The 19,056-nt window shown below is 42.2% G+C and overlaps 1 protein-coding gene across 5 annotated transcripts in view; it reads left to right on the top strand.

Moving 5' to 3' along the window:
• Positions 1-16,947, top strand: part of arhgef18b (rho/rac guanine nucleotide exchange factor (GEF) 18b) — a 59,963-nt gene extending 43,016 nt beyond the window's left edge. For 3 of the 5 annotated variants that reach the window (XM_080769373.1, XM_080769372.1, XM_080769374.1), the window contains 5 exons: positions 1,111-1,392; positions 1,592-1,741; positions 11,846-12,236; positions 12,509-12,631; positions 13,135-16,947. In XM_080769373.1, the coding sequence (XP_080625499.1) occupies positions 1,111-1,392; positions 1,592-1,741; positions 11,846-12,236; positions 12,509-12,631; positions 13,135-13,433 (1,245 nt within the window). In that variant the 3' untranslated portion in view covers positions 13,434-16,947. The remainder of the gene's footprint in view (positions 1-1,110; positions 1,393-1,591; positions 1,742-11,845; positions 12,237-12,508; positions 12,632-13,134) is intronic. The other 2 variants (XR_013964457.1, XR_013964458.1) reach the window with 2 other exon arrangements.
• Positions 16,948-19,056: the final 2,109 nt, after the last annotated feature.

The raw sequence follows: 19,056 nt of genomic DNA, 5'->3' as shown, positions 1-19,056 counted from the left end.
ACTGTCGGGGCATGTGTTCCGATGTTTATCATCATAGTACTGGCATCATATAGGTCATAGATTGAGTGCAGTATCCAAGTAATGGAAACTGCACTAAGTAACTCAGACAATGGGTACAGTTGGTGCCAGGATATTTGTTGTTGAAGTGTCACATGGCATGGTGGTTATACTTTATCTTAATACAAGAAAATGTTGTAACTGTTGTCGCAATAGTTTACAACTTTACATCATATCTTGGGATGTTTGATTTGAAAGAAAGAGAAATGATTAACTAATTGTAACTATTCTAATTATCTTTTGACTGAGACAGTCAGTCAATGACAAGTGTGTATAGCGCTGGTTCTTGCAGGTCAAGCCAAAAATCCTCAATATAGCAAAAACGTTTTTTGATTGTAATGTGTGGTGTCTGTGATCTGTGTACTCTATGGACCCCCTGTGTTAAAGGACTTTAAAGTGATAGTGATCTCAACCAAATAGTGATGTAACCACTTTTGCTGCAGTCAACATTCCCAGCAATGCTTTTTTTTAGCTGATGTTTGTATTTGGTTTACCCACATTCTACATTCATGCAGTCCATTTATCACACTAGACCAAGTGACGGCAACGTACCAAATACATGTTTACTTTTGTGATATTTTAAACTAGTATGAACAATTCACTTGACATTTGGATGGAAATATAAATATCGTGTGTGTGGTGGTGTGTAATTGTATGAGTTGTGAACACCCTTTTGATGTTAGCTTGTGTACGCTGTGAAAAATGGGCAGGAGAGACACACTTTTCACACTTGACAAGCCTAGACGCCAGAGAGGAGTCTGAGTTTTCAGAAGGATGTACCAGTGAATTATATGTTTTGATTTTGGTCTTCTGTGATACTGTTCAGCTGAATAACTAACATGGTTTTAACCACATTCTCTGAGCTCTGCAGTGTGTTTTTAGTTAGAAAATTTAAGCGTGTGCATATGCTCCCGTAAACGTGGACATTTACATACTAGCAAGTCTGAAGGTTGTAACTTGTAATGCATGCTACTGGTCTCATGTCTGTGTGACACTGGAACTCCCAGAACGGTTAGGAATCGTGGAACTAAACAATAAACCCTCCACCTCCAGGCCATCGTCTCACAGCAGGACAGTCACATAGAGCTGCAGCGGGCCTCGCTGACCGAGAGGGCCTCCCTGCCGGGCCGGCACCGAGGGAACATCTTCTTGGAGCAGGAGAAGCAGCGGACCCTGGCCCTGCAGCGGGAGGAGCTGGCCAGCTTCCACAAGCTGCAGTCCCAACACCGCCAGGAGCAGCAGCGCTGGGAGAGAGACCGGGAGAGGCACCGGCAGCAGGCCGAGGCCACAGAGGCCAGGCTCAGACAGAAAGAGGACGAGTGCCGAAGGCTGGAGGTGAGTCTGCTCCAGCAGGAGAAACCACACGTCTCATAGTGTGTGTGTGTGTGTGTGTGTGTGTGTGTGTGTGTGTGTGTGTGTGTATTCTGGGGGTCCCTGGCACAACATATTTTCAGATGGAGGCCAAATACAGTACAATTGGGGGGTCCTTGACATGATAATGTTGGCTAACGTTGACTGCTCCCCTGTGACACAGGAACGCTTGGCGGAGGAGAGGGCGGAGCTGGAGAGGCAGAGGGAGACGTACCAGCAGGACCTGGAGAGACTGAGGGAGTCCACCAGAGCTGTGGAGAGGGAGAAGGAACGCCTGGAGCAGCAGAAGAAGATCAAGAGGAAGACCATCGAGGTGGGGGATCTAGTCAAAATAGTCTTAAAATGTCTCAAGACACTTTACATGTTCATTGAGTGAACATGAGATTGGTCTTATATTCTAACCAGTATTCAAATCATCCTAAAATGTCTTAAATGTATCTTGCTGCAGTCACCGTGTCAAGCACTGGTAGAGTGATAAGTTAGCATTAAGCAATTATTATTATTTTATATTTTTAATATATTTTGGCGGATTTTCTGCATCACAGTGTAGTGACACCATGCCAAATAGATGCCTTCATAGAGAAGCATCATTGATAACTTATTTCATTATTGGCTTGCTCACAATGATGGTACGTAGTGGAGCATGCCTTAGTCAATTTGGTTCTAATCCAAAGTGAGGAAGAGTTGTAGTGAAGCATTCCACAGTTTACACATCATACATGTACTGTACAACAGTATCATGTGTCAAAACGTGCCTATAACCCTGACTGGTGATGAGTGTACTCAGTGTAGTAAAGATAAGAGATTACAAACAGGATGGTGGTGAATAGGTTGTTTGCAACCCCCACCATGTTCTCTCTCTCTCTGCCTCCCTGCATCTCACCTTCCTTGGTGCCTTCCTTCATTCCATCCCCTGGGCATGAATCCTGTATCCACCCTACCCTGTTACAACTCCCACAACCTGTTTGATAGATAGATGAGTGGACTCACACACACACACACACACACACACACACACACACACACACACACACACACACCTGCCTGAATACAATTCAAACACTGGAAACCACCTATGCAGAGAACAGTCTTTCCCTTTACCTCTTTCTCGCCTTTCCTCCCTCTCTTTCTCCTCTTACCTCCATCCCTCTCTCTCTTCCTAGCTTTATGCAGCAACAATGCGTGGCATTGTTTTTTAGTTTCATGGGAGAGGAGCCTTAAAAAAAAAAAAAAGATCCACTGACTGTAATTTCATGCTTGGTGTTAATAGATATTTTAGAGTAGGTACAGTAAAGTTACCCAGTATCAGACTCTTTAATGGTGCTCTCACTGGTAATGTAAGGAGAGGGAAGGGGAATTCTGTAGCCGTGAAGTTTCACCTATCTGATGTGGCATGTATACATGCATGATTCTGTGCGTGCACATGGACGCTGATGCATACATGCACACACGCGCGTATACTATACGTCTACTGTATATACAAATACTTTTATGCAAGGTTTGGTCTGATTCGCGTTGTCTCCATTTTGAGCATGTTGAGATGTCATCCCTAGCTCTGTGCCGTCTGCCAGAGCTACTGTAACTGGCTGACAGGCGCCTGTCCGATATATCTTATTGGACAGCGTCTCCTCCCTCTTGGCACAGAAGGCTGACTGAATGACTGAGAGATGACACAATGTAAGCCATTCAAGTCCTGACCTGCTCACAAGCCTGTGTTTGTTTGAGCAAAGCATGCATTCCACTTAGGAGTTTATGTTTATTTGCACTATTTCAAGTTAACTGTTCAACTGCTGAGCCTACCAATATGCCGGTGAAGTCTGTCTGTCTAGCAGTGTGGCTGTATTTCAAGAGCTTTTGATGATACTCACTTGGAGTCTTGACTAAGCATAACACACACACACACACGCATACAAACAAACATCTGACATCTGACATGAATTACTGCCCCTATCCTGCCCTCATCATCTCATTACCGCAACAGGCAGGCCTTTCATTCTACCAGGAGTTTTGCCTGCAACCATTTTACGGGGGCTCCTGGAAAACTACAACTTTTGGCCTTCTGGAGTGTGCTGAATTCATTGGTTGAATTGAGCTAATATTATCGCAGGGACCCAGGTAATCCCTGGGGTAGTTTAAAGGCGAATCAGATTATAGTGTTGATTATAATGTAGTGTGTTTCTATGTGCCTATGACTAGACTGGACTGGTCAAATCTTATCAACAACCCCATAGAGTTTGGGCATATGCCTTGCATGTGCATGCTTCTCATGCTTTTGCATATGTACACAATCTGGTTTTTGGGGCACACATTCTTTTCTGCAATTTCTGAAATGCTGCCCTGGTGCTGCAACCGGGGGACTTTTTTTCTTGGCTGTGGTTCCACAGCATATTTGGAGACGATTGTGGACCCCCCTTCTTTTCCCAACATCAAACGTGGTCTTTTTCATCAGCTGTGACCTCAGCATCTGCTCCAGGCTGCTTGATATCAACAGACGTTTAATCACCACCACCCTTAAGTTAAGGCTCATCAACCAACCCACAGAGCTGTGTTTTAGACCCCCACCCATCATCATAAAAAAAGGGCCAGCCATGTTATGTATTTGTATGTGTGCACAAGATGTGGCAGTTGTCCCAACATGCCTTGACTTCAAAAGAACCTCGCTCTCTTTTAAAAAGCGCTATCTCTCAACTGATCACAATGTTACCACAGCACCCGCAATGGGGAGTGGTGCCGGGGTGTTTTTTTTTTGTTTGTTTTTGTGTTTACTGTAACTGCTTGTGCCCACAGGGCCTGGAGAATGGGTGGAGGAAAGATAGTTGCGAAAGTGTCAGCTACACTCTTCAAGAAGGAATGTTCTCACAGTCACACAGAGCAGGGAAAGACCTTGGCTACAATTGCTCAATAAGCCTGTGGAAGGTTAAAGGTGGTATTTTGTTGGATTTTTTTAAAGCCCGAAACAGCCCGCCCATGCAGCACGGCATGACTCAACAGACGACAAAGCCCCAGAACAGTTTGCATCCTTTAGATATGCTGGTGATTTTATTCAAACCAGAGGTGGTTTGAGTCCGTCCTTCCACTCACAGGTGGAAGTCGATGTTTTAATCCTTAACTTTTCCCCCACAAGAACTTCCATTGAGGTTTTTCTTAACCTCCAGAGTCCAGTTGCTTCAGCAGAGCTCTTCTGTGGTTAACGGTAGGAGACTGTGGCTTTGTTTGGCTGCTCCCTGGCAGTGTGTGCAACTGTATGGACACACAGTTGGGCGTCTTCTATGCAAAAATGCCCCGTAATAATAAGACAAACGACACAAGATCACTCCTTCAACTATGCATATCGTTATATTTACCTTCACATAGTGAACTCTTTTAGTGCTACTAGCGTGGGGCCTGATTGAAATGACATTAATGTAGACTCATTAATTAGCCCACGATCTTGTACTTACATAATCAGGACATATTATACTGTTGTCCCTATTATCAGACTTTGTCTCTTTACTAGTCATATGACTATATTTTGTAATTTGCAAATGGTTGTAGCTTGTACGTTCTTTCTTTATTTACAAATTTGCACTTTGCTTGTCTTGTGGTGGTTGGGAAGTAAGGTTCATACTCCATTGACAGCGAAGCTATGAGGTTGCGCGCCAGCTGGGAGAAGGATATACACTGTGTCCTACGATGGTGTCGTGTGCCGAAAATGGCCGATCGACAAGCTCCCAAAGCTTTGTGGCTGTTGCACATTGCGTGCTTGTAGATCTGCTTGTTCTACTTCAGTTGCTACCATAAAGTGATAGATTGAGTTAAATGAGCAGGTTCAGTATGTCGCACAGGATGTAAGCTATCCTTACGAAATCGAATGTGCTGTCTGCGGGTACAAAACACCCTGCAGCGATTCACATTATTCAAACTGACCAACGATTTCCCCCATGGGGGTCACCTATCCATCCAGAAGGCACTTGTCCTGTGTCCATTTCCTCACAAAGCTGCATGAACAGAAGCGAGTTAAGTGCGTGTGCCTTGTTTCATAGTATGTGTGTTGTGGCGTTGCATGTTAAAATTTACATTTAGCATGTCTTTGAGACGCTAGTCAGACTGGTTCCGTTCTTTTTCCCCCGCCTAATCTTTAACCAAATTAATTAGATCCCTAAAAGTTGGTTTGGAACTGGAACCAAAATAGACTTCTTCTTGGAAACCAAAGTCACTATTCGGGTTGGAAGATGCAGATATAAACCATTATAAAAAAATAAAGAATGGAGTTTTAGAACCAAAGAAAAAGGGGCCTGGGTTTCAGTTTTAGAAATTAAACACATGACATAATGCTCAGGTTTATTTAATATTATATATGTACACAATATAATAAACCGTCATGTTCATGTAGATTGCCATTGCAGAGCAACAGCACAACCACAGACTGCAGATTGGGGACCATTGCCCAAGCTGACTGATGATGTTGTTCTGACTGTGTTCCTGTTCCTGTGTGAGACGTTAATTTTCTTGACTAAACGGTGTTCATTTTGTAGACTAAACAATTTCAGATGATTGAATAGGACTAAAACTAAATGGTGTGTTCAATGACTTAAGACTGAATCATAAATTGCTGTCAAAATGAACACTGGTGTGAGAAACCCTATGAGTAGTTCTTAACCCTTGACATATACACAATGTAGACACACTTAGACCCTGGTGAATCATTTCCTGTTATGTGGAGTCAGACTCTGAACAGATCATGTATCCCGAGGGGAGCCATTCTCTCCACACTTTCTGTACCGTGTCGCTACAGTAATTCTACCTCTAGGCTAACCAATACTACACTTAACCAAGTCATACCTAGGTCATTATGAGTGTAAAAATTGTGTTTCACACTTCCTAGTCATAGCATGACATACTCATACTGAACAAACTGCAGCCAGTGTTGGAAGTCACTCAGCTTTTTTTCATACTGATAAATCACAAATTGTCTGCAGACTCACTCTGCACGCCCTGTAGAGTAGGTGTACAGCCTACTTGCTGATCTAAATGAGTGCTGTGCTGCTGTGCTCCGTGGTGCACTGCAGAGGGTCATTCAATAAGACACATCCTTTGTCATGTTGAGATTTCCCCAAAATAACCACTCCACCGCCGAACACTCCATTAAGGTTTCACAGCCAGCGTCCTTTCCCATGGCGTCTATTGTGTACCAGGCAACACATTGTGGACGCTAAGCTGTTTGTATATGCTGATACAGGGCGGCGTATCCAGGCAGTTTTGACGATGAGAGGAACCTTAGCTGTATAATTAGCCGACCCAAGCTTGTCATTAATGGAGGCCTCTGGAAGGCAGCCAGTGCTAATTGTTTATGTGCTGTCAGTCAGGGCTCTTTGTGCTCCCTGGCTTCCGCACAGTTACAGCCCTGGAAACCTGCTGTTTAATGCCGTGCACCTCACGCTGGGAACAATGGAACATCTGTGTGCCAAGATTAGTGACTATTGGATTTGGAGGAGAGGGAGGACGAAATAAGGGGATGTGAGGGAGCTATGGACTGGACAGGTTTCCCAACACGGGGGCCCCTTCTCCGCCCTAGGCTACACTGTTGTGCTTCAGCAACAGCTGAGGGAAGTCCCAATCTACAGTATACTCGCACGCACACACACACACACACACACACACACACACAAATCAGGCCCTTCCCTCTGTGATACATTGTGTCATGTGTACCTTGTCCTCTGCAGGAAGTAGTATGTACACAGTCATCAGCACTGGAGGTCGACTTTTATCCGTCCGACTTTTGTTTCAGTAATTTGCTCTCACTTCACATTCGTGGGGATGGGAAACCCCACCTAATATCTTTATTTGTATTGAAGTTTCTTAACAATGTCACAGACATTGGTAAAATGGTAACACATAAAATGAAGTGCAAATATACACAATAGCAATAACCAGGGATACCAAAACAGTGGTCTAATGTTTAACAAATATATATAAAAGAAATGAGCAGAGAAAAATGTTCTTGGCAACAAGACATTGGCCACTGATCCATCCAGCAGTTTGCCGAGATTAGCTCGCATTAACTTGCAGACTCGCACACAGACCCTCTCCTAGAGAGCTTGGCTCTCTTTGAGCCATGCTGTAAAACTGCAATTATAAACGAGCAATAAACATATAAGAACTGAATTATACTGGGCAATAGAAACCATTTTGAAGTTGTTTTGACTTTATTAGTGTAAAGATGAAAGGATATAATGACCATGCTGATAAGATAAAAATACAAATCAGTAGGATAGATTTATGGAGCTGTTGCAGGTGACCTGTTTTCATGGCATGGCTGTCTGTGTGTGTGTGTACGTGCACACACATTGTCAGTAGGCCACACAAGTATCTCCACATTTCTTTTCACATACAATAGCCGTTTCTATGTGGATCCAGAGAGACGCATCATTCATTTCCTAACTAGTAGTTTCTCATTTATGAGAATTCTGTTTTTGAGTGGCTGTTTTACCCAGTGTAATGGACTATTACCATAGGTAGGATCGTGAGGCCAGTGTAATGGACTATTACCATAGGTAGGATCATGAGGCCAGTGTAATGGACTATTACCATAGGTAGGATCATGAGGCCAGTGTAATGGACTATTACCATAGGTAGGATCATGAGGCCAGTGTAATGGACTATTACCATAGGTAGGATCATGAGGCCAGTGTAATGGACTATTACCATAGGTAGGATCATGAGGCCAGTGTAATGGACTATTACCATAGGTAGGATCATGAGGCCAGTGTAATGGACTATTACCATAGGTAGGATCATGAGGCCAGTGTAATGGACTATTACCATAGGTAGGATCATGAGGCCAGTGTAATGGACTATTACCATAGGTAGGATCATGAGGCCAGTGTAATGGACTATTACCATAGGTAGGATCATGAGGCCAGTGTAATGGACTATTACCATAGGCAGGATCATGAGGCCAGTGTAATGGACTATTACCATAGGTAGGATCATGAGGCCAGTGTAATGGACTATTACCATAGGTAGGATCATGAGGCCAGTGTAATGGACTATTACCATAGGTAGGATCGTGAGGCCAGTGTAATGGACTATTACCATAGGTAGGATCATGAGGCCAGTGTAATGGACTATTACCATAGGCACGATCGTGAGGCCAGTGTAATGCATAATCAAAATGAATGTTCTTCCAAAACTACTATACTTGTTTCAAAATATACCTTTACCCTTGCCATTATTTTACTAAGCTACAGAAAGCATTTTCTAATTTAATTTGGGGCAATAGACGACACAGATTACGTTTTACTTTATTATATTTACCATATGACAGAGGGGGACTTAAACTTCCAAATATTAAAAAGTTAAGGAAATAAACAAGCAACCCTTTCGTACTAAATATGGTCAATGTGTGGCAAAATACTAGAGAAATGATGGGCGAACATGTGTGTCGTCGTCACAGTTTAGCCCAATATGGGAAAATGACCTATTTAAACCAGGAATAACAGACCAGGGGTTCTGCCTTTGGGCTAATAAAAGTCTAACTAAAATAGGAGATATGTTCCAAGATGGAAATCTTATCAATTTTTTTCCCAAATATTTACAGTTAAACTTTATAAAAGCATTTGGTAACCAAGCATTGATTACTCCATTTCTTTCATGAATGGAGAAACTTATATCTGGTCATTGTTATAGTAAAGGGCGTATCTCTGTGATATATGACATGCTGGTTTCCAATTCATCTGGAAGCTCTAATGATAGACTGAGTGAGGGCTTGGAAGGAAGATGTACAAGATGATATATCCTTGGTTGACTGGGGTGCCATATGTGCGGAAGGACACAGACAAACTGCACATACTAGATTAAGATTGCTACAATGTTGATATAACACCAGCTAAATCAGTTCAATGAAAATATTCCAGATACTTGTGGTAAAATGTGAGCAGTCAAAGGGCACACTTTTTCACTGTATGTGGGAATGCAGAGAGATTGTGGCATTTTGGAGTTGGATCTTACAAATACTTTATAGAATGCTAGATGTAAAGATACCATTGGATCCAAAACTCTGCATATTGGGATTGTACCCGGTAACCCTGGTTATACCAAGGAATAAACACATTCTTATAGATATGTCACTACTCCAAGCAAAGCGCACAATTGCTCTAACATGGAAAAACACTCGGAGACCACGAGCGAGCCAATGGCTCAGGGAAATGAGCAGCTGTTGTGCTATGGAAAGGATAACTTATATTTTGGAAAAAAAGTGAAATGTATGAAGAAGTCTGGGGACCTTTCACCCAACCCAAATGCCTCATAAACTGTAGTGATCTTATGGACTCTCTGGGACACTGATACATCTCGCCTGTGAGGACCTATACTCTCATTTATCTGCTTAAATATATTGACTTCTGCTAAATGTTTCGTTTATCGTCATCTTTTTGTTCCTTGGTCTGCTTTATTGATCCTCAGTTTTATGTTTTATCATGCTCCCAACATGGTACTTTATCGGATAAAGTTTATCCCATTCTGAGCAAAAAAACTCTAATAACGTGCGCGCGGGTGTATGCGCAGGCGTGTGCACCGAGGATTCGGATGTAGCCTATTTCTACCATGTGAGTAAATAAAATATTTTAAAGCTAGATTAATGCTCTTTAATCAAATATCGTAATCTCGTGATTGGCATATATGGATTAAGTATCTATTCGCGAGTTATCTCGAGGTTGGCATAGATTGTGTTAATGTTTGTTTAGAGCGCATTTAAAGGAGAATTGGTAGAAGGCTTTCATACCTTTATTTGTAGTTGTTACGTCCCCACCAAAGAGGTCCAGGTGTTATTTTGTGCAAAAGCGCATAGCGAGTAGTAGCCAAGTCTATGGACTTTAAACATTTGTTTAGAGCCCTTTTAGTTTTAACAAATGGAGTAGCAGCCAAGTCTATGAACTTTACATTTTAGTTTACAGCACTTTCAATAAACATTACCAGGAACCCCTCAGTTCACATGAGTGGGGTTTTTTAATTAATATAATTAGAATTGTTTTGTACTATGCATACCCCCCCCCAATTGTTTATTATTGCTGCTAATGTCTGAGGAGCCAGAACAAAATAATGTTACACTTACAGTATAATACTCCTACACAAAATGTAATCCAATCAAATATTTATGGATGTTCTCCAAATGGTAATATACAGTGCTCTAAATGAGTGATGTCGGTTTGATCTCCAGATTAACATCTTACCAAGCTGGTAATTAGATGTACAATACAGTGAGTGTCTTTATCCACTGATGTCATAAGAGCCCTTCATTTGTTTATTTAAACGCTTAGTTAGTTCGACACACCTTTTATGTGTGCAGGGACTATAAAGGGTTTATATTTCATGTTTTTTTGTGTGCTTGTCCCAAAGCGCCTCTTGGAGCACTTGAAAAGGCTGTACCAAACTGTGTGCTCAGCAGAAAGAGAAGCATGTGTTTCTGATTCTCTTTTTTTATCCCGTAAATACAATGTGCCTCAACAGATTGTGTTTCGTTAATGGCACAGCGGTACACAGGCAGAGATTTATTGTGTGTGTATGTGTCGTCTGTGCTGAGCTCAGCCACTCTTTAGATGTTGTTCAAAGTTTATTTTTTTTCTTCTAAAACATGCTCTCATACACAGGCCGCCACACACACACACACACACACACACACACACACACACACACGGTTCCACTTGAACTCAAATCCCTAACTGAAATCTGACCGCAAAATAAGGATAATTACAGTGGAGAGTTGGGAAGCCATCCTTTGTGAACTTTGAATGCTAAATCCAAAGCCTCGTACGATGTAGTTTAGTTTGCAACCATTGAAGACACAACATGTGACCTCCCCTGCCCCCAACACAAGTGTTAGTCCGGGTGATGCCTGCGCCCCCAGGCACACTTGGGACCAAATATGCTAATATGTTTGGGGAAAATCATCTTCATCCGTCCCTGCCTGAGAAAATGTCAGATTGATTGGTCTACCCAGTGAGGAACCCAGTGTCTGTTTGTACCACGGAATTGAGAATAAAAGAAAATCACACCCGTGTGAGTGAGGGGTGTTCTTATCATCATACATCATCTCATTCTGGCCAATTAGAATATGCGTCCTCACCTTCGTCTACAATGTTTGTGTTTCCGCAATGTTTGTGTTTACACAAACACTCAAAACTGACCATTATCAATGGCATTTAATGTTTATGTTGGGACAATGACGTAAAACTGGCCATTCATTTTCAATGGCATTTAATGTTTGTGTTGGGACAATGACGTAAAACTGGCCATTCATTATCAATGGCATTTAATGTTTGTGTTAGGATAATGTTTGTGTTTACACTCTCCCTCAAAGCTGGGCATAGGGGGCTAGCTGTATTTTGTAGTAGTTTTAACAAATGTATAATCTGTTACACCCTCCCATCTATTGTCCTAGGTGGCTCCTCTGTCGGGCAGTCTGAACGGGGAGCTAATGCTATCCTCTGGGCTGGGCATTGGTGGGGGTCTCTCCTCCAGCTCCAGCACTGGCTCTGACCTGCATCTTGTGCCCCAGAAGCCCCTGGTGCGCTCAAGTCTCTCTGTGGCGCCGGCAGACTACCTGGAGCGCCCCGAGGTGTCTTTGCGACGTGAGGCGGGCGGCAGCGGGGGCTCTGCCGCCACGTTGCCTGTGAAGACGGAGGTTCCTCTGCATCTCTTCAGCACCACCAACCAGCAGCACAAGCAGCTGGGGGTGCAGCAGCAGATCCCCACCAAGCTGGCAGCCCTCAGCAGAGGCAAGGAGAAGGGAGGCAAGACTGGGAAGGCATCGCATCGTACCGACAGCACTGGTGAGTGTGTGCGTGTGCGTGCGTGATCAGACTTGACAGCTAGGCAGAAGCAGGGTGGTGAGAAATGACTGAAAGGGCACAGGTTCAATTCCCCTTGTGTTCTTGAGCAAGATCATAACTACTGCCCAATGGCTGTAGTTATATTACTGTAATGGTACAATGACCTGTTAAATATTAAAATCCAGCTTACCATGCTCTCTCTGACTCTTTTTGTGGTTATTTTGTTTCTGTCTTTTTTGTTTCCTGCTGTCCTTCCTAACTTCCTTTCATAGCCTCTGTGGACATGAAGCAGATGCTGTCGTTGAAGCTGTCAGCCAGAGAGGACAGCACACTGAAGGCCAAGCGCTCCATCAGTCCCCACCAGCAGCTCCCCCACTCCCACCATCACCTCACAGGTAGTGCAATTATCTCCACCCATCTGTCCTAAATTAGGATAAGACACACACACACACACACACACACACACACACACACACACACACACACACACAACTCACTCCACCTGGGAAAACCTAGACCCACCCAGGCGCATTCCCTGTGTAAAGCTTAGCTCCATGCCAAGCCTCGCCCTGTGTAAACACCTCCTGATGGTCCACATGCTTCCCTCAGACTAATGGCACAAGGCACTTTGCACTTTGAAGTAAATCCCTGCACAAATACCATTTGCTAAAATAATCGATGTGCCTTGTGGCTGTGAGGTGAATCAAGCAGAAAATAATCATGTTTATAACAGTCTGCCAACAAAGTTACCTTTAGCCGTCTGATGGATTATCTGTTCACTGTTTCCCTTAAGTGTGTTTATTGTAAATGTCAGAGCAATTTTTCATCTCCACTGAAACAAATTCCCCACTAGGCTGTGTTTTACAAACGGAGGATTTCTCCTCTCTCTGTCTTCCAGATCCAATCAGCCTATCAGACAACAGCGGAGCGGACAGCCAGTCCTCCACCACCACTGCCGTTATCAGCTGCCACCCTTCAAGTAACCAGAAGCCCCCCATGCCCCCTAGTCAACCCACTGCCCCGATCCCCATCCATTCTTCCCAGAGCCCCAGCTCCATGTATTTCCAACCCCAGGGCCTTAGTCCTAATACCCAGTCTCTGTCCGAGGGCCAGCTCCATAGCCAGGGGCTCAGCCTACCATCTCCCTACAGGATCCCTGCAGAGGAGCTAAACAAGGAGGACGTCATCTTCTTTTAACCTGATCTCTGATCAGCTGCTGTTCATAAAACCAGGATGTTGTCTGGGCCGGCAGTGGGCACTTCTACAAAACTGGCCCCTGCTCAATAAGTCCAAGAAGCTTGTGGCAGCCTGATGGGTGAGATGGTAAGGGTATGTAGCCATACAATGGTTACCTACATCTGCACGAGGGTGGGTTTTCTGGGGTTTGATCGCGTAACTTAGCCAGAGTTTCCATTGGTCCATGGCAAGGACCAAAGGACACACCTTTTATTGGCAGAACTTTAGAAGCACACAAACTACATAGAAAAACATAATTACATTTTCTTTTAAATGTGCTATTTTAGAAGTAGAATATTCCTTAGTAGTAGGATCACTGATTGTAGCTTTTGCTATCACATCATTTTTACATGACAATTTTTTTAACTGGGTGTCGGAAACTCGACTAACATACAGGAGAAAACTGTGACAAGATGAAGGCTTTTTAAAACGCATATAATAAAGTTATACTGAATCCAAAGACGCTAGCCCAGAGAGCTGAAGTGATATATCCTGACACGCATTTCAGACAGGTTAGTGGAGGCAAGGAGACGTGAGTGCCTCTGTGTGTCCAATAGACCTCCAGTCAACACAAAGTGAAGGAACTAGAACAGGGAGCCAGAAGGAATCAAACGTATTGCATGAAGACTCACATTGATGTTTGAGAGTGGTTTCTTTTGCACAGAGTACATACTCCATTCTAGACAAATGAATGAACTTGGATGAGGGCAAGCAATAGAGGTAGCTTGTCTGTGCAGTTGTCGTCATGAGGGTTCATTTTATTTCTAAATGATGTCATTCTTATTGCTGAAGAGTGAAACACTGGACTGCAGCTCTTAGTGTGAAGTCACTTGAAATGTAAAACGGTACAATTCCTGAACCAAATCCAAGTATCAAAATTAACAAAGCACCTGTTGCTTCAACAAGTTCTGTTTATATGATGCATTGTATGCTTGTAAACTGTAGGAGTGCAATGGCTTTTTTAATGCTTCAGTTTTCTATAGAGTGTTACTCTCCCCGGATTAATTGAAGGAAGAAGGAAGTCTAATTATGGGAATAAAGCATGAGTAATGCAAAACACAAAGGATACTGTTGTGCAGAAACAATATGTAATGGAGATGTCATATGATATAATTTCCTGCATTCTCACAAACTAGCCCATCGATGATAAGTCTGCAAATTGTTTTGAATCCGGCGATTAGAGGAATATGTGGTATTTTGCGTTTGAGACATGTGCATCGTATCCCCCTCTTGGTCTCAGAACATCCACATAGCCTCAGGACAAACGATGAGGCTCATCTCTTGTAGATAATTGAAACATTTAAAAGTATAGTATATTCCCCAAGCCAAACAAATGTAGTTTACTTCAGTCAAGCCCCAAGGTTTTGTCGACAATTCTTGAAGGTTCATGCGATTGGAACAGATCTGGCTGACTTGACAAACTACACATCACTAGGCATATTTCAGAGATTTGTACTTGATGTGTCAGTGTAGACTGAGGCCCCAAGGCCTCGTGGACACTCATTGAGTTTTAGTGCGCTTGGCAATGACATTTCATTAAATGGGTCTTACATCTTCAAAAGGGTTTCTTCCACACACAAGTCTCTGTCTGACAGACAGCTGTTTTAACTCAGAGGAGAGCAGTGGGCATACGAGTAATGTGTAATAGTAATATGGCCCGTTTTTATTTGCTTACATCACCAGCCAGTGTAGATATTTATAAATAACAAAGCGGAAAAGTCGGCATGTTAGAGAAAGGGTGACATTATGGACAGAAATATTTTGTCAAGACATTTTGGCTTTTAGTTTCACCTCACGACTAACCTTTGAGTTTGTCCAAATAGATACTAAGGTACTTAAGGTACTTAAGCCATTATCACCATCTTGTGTGAACTAGAACAGCTCCTTGAGGTAATTCTGTCAACCCTGTATTTATGTATATTATGTACATAGTGATTTATTGGGAATTGGTCATCTCTCTTTACATGTGTATGGAGATATTAAGGTCAGGGCTTTTCATCATCAATTCTGATACAACTTTTGGCCAAAAGTCCATGTGTCCATGCGTATACAGTACATGTTTATATAATGCGTAGATTCATCATCGGTCAGGGACGTGTTAGTTTGTACTGTACCATATCCCTAGGATAGACTGTAATGATGGTTTGTGACCCAACCACATGCCAATGCCGAATGAATTTAAAATGAAGGTACTACGTATTTAATGTGCACTCTCCATTGTCTCCGTACTCTTTTTGTAACGACACTGATGTCTGACCAATATTTTGTAGCAGTGATGTATCTTAATTCCAATTAATTAACCAAAGAGACTATTGACTGAATGAATTCTGTTTTCTTACTGTACTCTAATATTATGAAGGGTTAATGGTACTGTGATAATAATCGGGTACAAGTGTAGCACTGTTTCTTTCATATTCCTCACACCAGCTCTTACCCTGCTTCGGGTCTTAATTGGGCACATCAATATTATCTGAATATTGATGTTGTGCATGTAAAGGTACACTTGTTTTTGTTGCAGGAAAGTCTCTGAAATGTAGGTCTCTTTAAAGTGAGCTTCCGTTAAATACAAAATAAACTGTTCCAAAAAAATTTATAAATGGAGACGCAGGTATGACGACTCATATCAGAGCACTTTATGAAAATCCACTCCCAGGAAAAGGACCTACAGTAAATCTGGATGACATTGGACAAGCTAAGGTTACAGGAAATCAGAAGTCGACTGTATATTGGTATAACTGTTACAGTTAGTTAGTAACAAACTCTAGTCTTATTGGTAGAACTGTTGTTTAGTAACACTCCAGTCTTATTGGTATAACTGTTGTTTAGTAACAAACTAGTCTTATTGGTAGAACTGTTGTTTAGTAACACTCCAGTCTTATTGGTATAACTGTTGGTTAGTAACAAACTCTAGTCTTATTGGTATAACTGTTGTTTAGTAACACTCCAGTCTTATTGGTATAACTGTTGTTTAGTAACAAACTCTAGTCTTATTGGTATAACTGTTGTTTAGTAACACTCCAGTCTTAAATGTCCTGTACGGTTGCTGTACTGAACCACTTAAACTTGTGCCGTGTCTTAAACTTGGGAGCCAGTCGGTCATATCGCTGTACATGAGTGTATAGTATACGTTCTGAGTGAATATTATGGGTTTGCTGTTCACACACTGGGACATTCTTAGTTGACTTTCAGTTGTGTGTGTATTCCACACACCACCTACACACACACTGACTATCTTTTGACCTGTAACGTGTAAATAACCGTGATCATATTTGTTTCCTCTGCCAATTTACACTAGTCACTTTTGGATAGTAGCATACTTGAAGGGGGAAAATGAATGTTTAAAATGCATATTCTTGTGTATTGTGAACTTTTATTTACCGAGAGCTGTTTAATGATGTTTGTAGCACACAGAGATGAGGATGATGATTTTTGTACTGCAAGACATTAGAGAAAACCTGTGGACAGAAAACTGCTGCCTTAGAGAAATCAGATTTTTAGTAATAAAATGTCTTAAACATAATTTGTCCTCTGGCTCTAATGCTGTCCGAGTCTCTATATTTACATTCCTGGTTGGAACGACTTTTCACTTGGGATAGTAGTTATTAAGGCAAAACATGCAATGCATATTCCCTTGCAAGGAGACATGCATTTTTAGCAGGATGTTCTTTCAACAACCACATGTGCATGCAGCATATAATAATGGCACATTATTGTTTATCCCCTTCATTCATTCTCATTTAAATAATCCTGACCACCCATTTAGCCACAACCATAGGTATTTCTCTGTCTCAATGTGCAATAGAGGCCCTTATTGACCCTGTGTTTAGACTGACTAATGGCAGTCTATTGCCAGACAAAGGTCTATTTTCAGGTGCTGTGGCTGGGGCCGTTCATCCCTCTGTAACCCGCTGTAACAGCAGGGCAGTCAGTTCCTGTGTTATTGTTATTCTGACTGGGAAGATACTACAGTAGTGGTCAGTTTTATTGTCTGCCGTCATTAGTGGCTTTCCGCTGTCTCCTCGTAACAATCATTTTTTCCAGGCTGCTATAGTATGCCCTGTGGAGGGATGGTAGCTTTTGAATTTGCCATTGTTTCTGTCAATTCCGCCACACTGTCTCCCTCAGTCTAGCAAGTCTCTCCATTAACCTCCTTAACAGAGCTCAGAGGAATAACAGTGCTGTTTGTAGGAAGTTGGGAGTCATGACCATTTATTCCATGTCAGAGATTTTTCTCACCATAAAGCTAAAACAAATACATTATGTTACAGAGACAGTCACACAGACCTCCCTGTAACTATATTCAAGTCGATTACCAATCCAGACCGGCCATTTGAGATAATTAAATTAACCTACCTACTTTAACAAACGATTGCAAGTTTCAAAACCCACTCATTGATCACCACATGATCATATGGCAATAATACTATTATTTATCAACCCTAGCCCCCAGCAGACTTGAAACTCTTTGGAAGGCGTGATGCATAGCCTAGTTGGAGAAATGTCCTGCCTGTGTGCATATCTTCTCCACTGATGGCCTGTATGTTTTACTGCTCCTAAAAGGGACACAAAGACCTTATGTGTTATAAAGACACAAAGCAGACTATTCGTCTTCCTCTGCAAATACCCAAGGTGATTATAAAGAGATAGCCAGCAGTAAAACATGTCTCCCAGACAGGCCAGCTTAAGTCTTGAGTTGAGTTATACAAACTCACACTTATGTAATCACCTTGGCTGGCTTGGAAGGAAGTTTTGTTTCAGATAACGCATCATTTGACTTTTCTGGTTGAGGTTTTTTATCTGAAACAGGCCTGTAGGACAAATACAATACAGTTCTGTAACCTACAATAAAAGTTTGTTATGGATGTAAATCAGAGTGTGTTGCCCCAGCAACATAGGGTTATATAGCAAAGATGCTTTATAAATTATTTTATGAGCAGTAGCCTGCCGCTGGGTTCATAGTTCTGCTATGAATGAATAAGATGCATTGTTCCTTCAACCAGCTCCTTTCTGAATCGACAATGGAGATCCCTGAGCAGGCCAGGACAACACTGGAAAGGCTTCTGCAGCAAAGGCCCATGCCAGGTAGGAAATCAGATCAGATGTATACCATATTGTTCCACCACAACGCCTCGGGTGAAATTGAAACAGGGAGATGGTTTAGAAAGGAAGTGTGTTTTACGCTGACTCGCACATTGTGTAAAGGATTTGCATTTTGTCAGATGTTGGTTGTCAGTTGATGACAGATCACTGCGGCTGTTCAGTTTTATTCCCATGCAGAACTCATATCTGTATCTGTAAGTTTGAGTTTGCTGTTGTGATAGAACAATCTGTCCCTGAGAAAACAAAAAAGGTAGAGTCTCAACTAGTAAAATTACTTAAGATTAGTTTTCATGACACTCAAGTAAAATAATGGCTTGATTACTGGTGGGTTTAGCCTGAGGATAGTAATAGAATAAATGAGAATTCATTCCTCTTCACCATATGAGGTAAGAAGGATTTCTCATCCTTACCATCTACCAATTGAAAGCAAGTCTTCAATCTGTACTCGTATTCTGTGCTGTCTGATTCATGCCAGGGCTGATCT

The sequence above is a fragment of the Protomyctophum bolini genome (assembly GCF_963924005.1).
Source record: "Protomyctophum bolini genome assembly, chromosome: 8".
Lineage (NCBI taxonomy): Eukaryota > Metazoa > Chordata > Actinopteri > Myctophiformes > Myctophidae > Protomyctophum > Protomyctophum bolini.
Note: the sequence above shows the minus strand (reverse complement) of the source record. Positions and strands in the feature narration are given on the sequence as shown.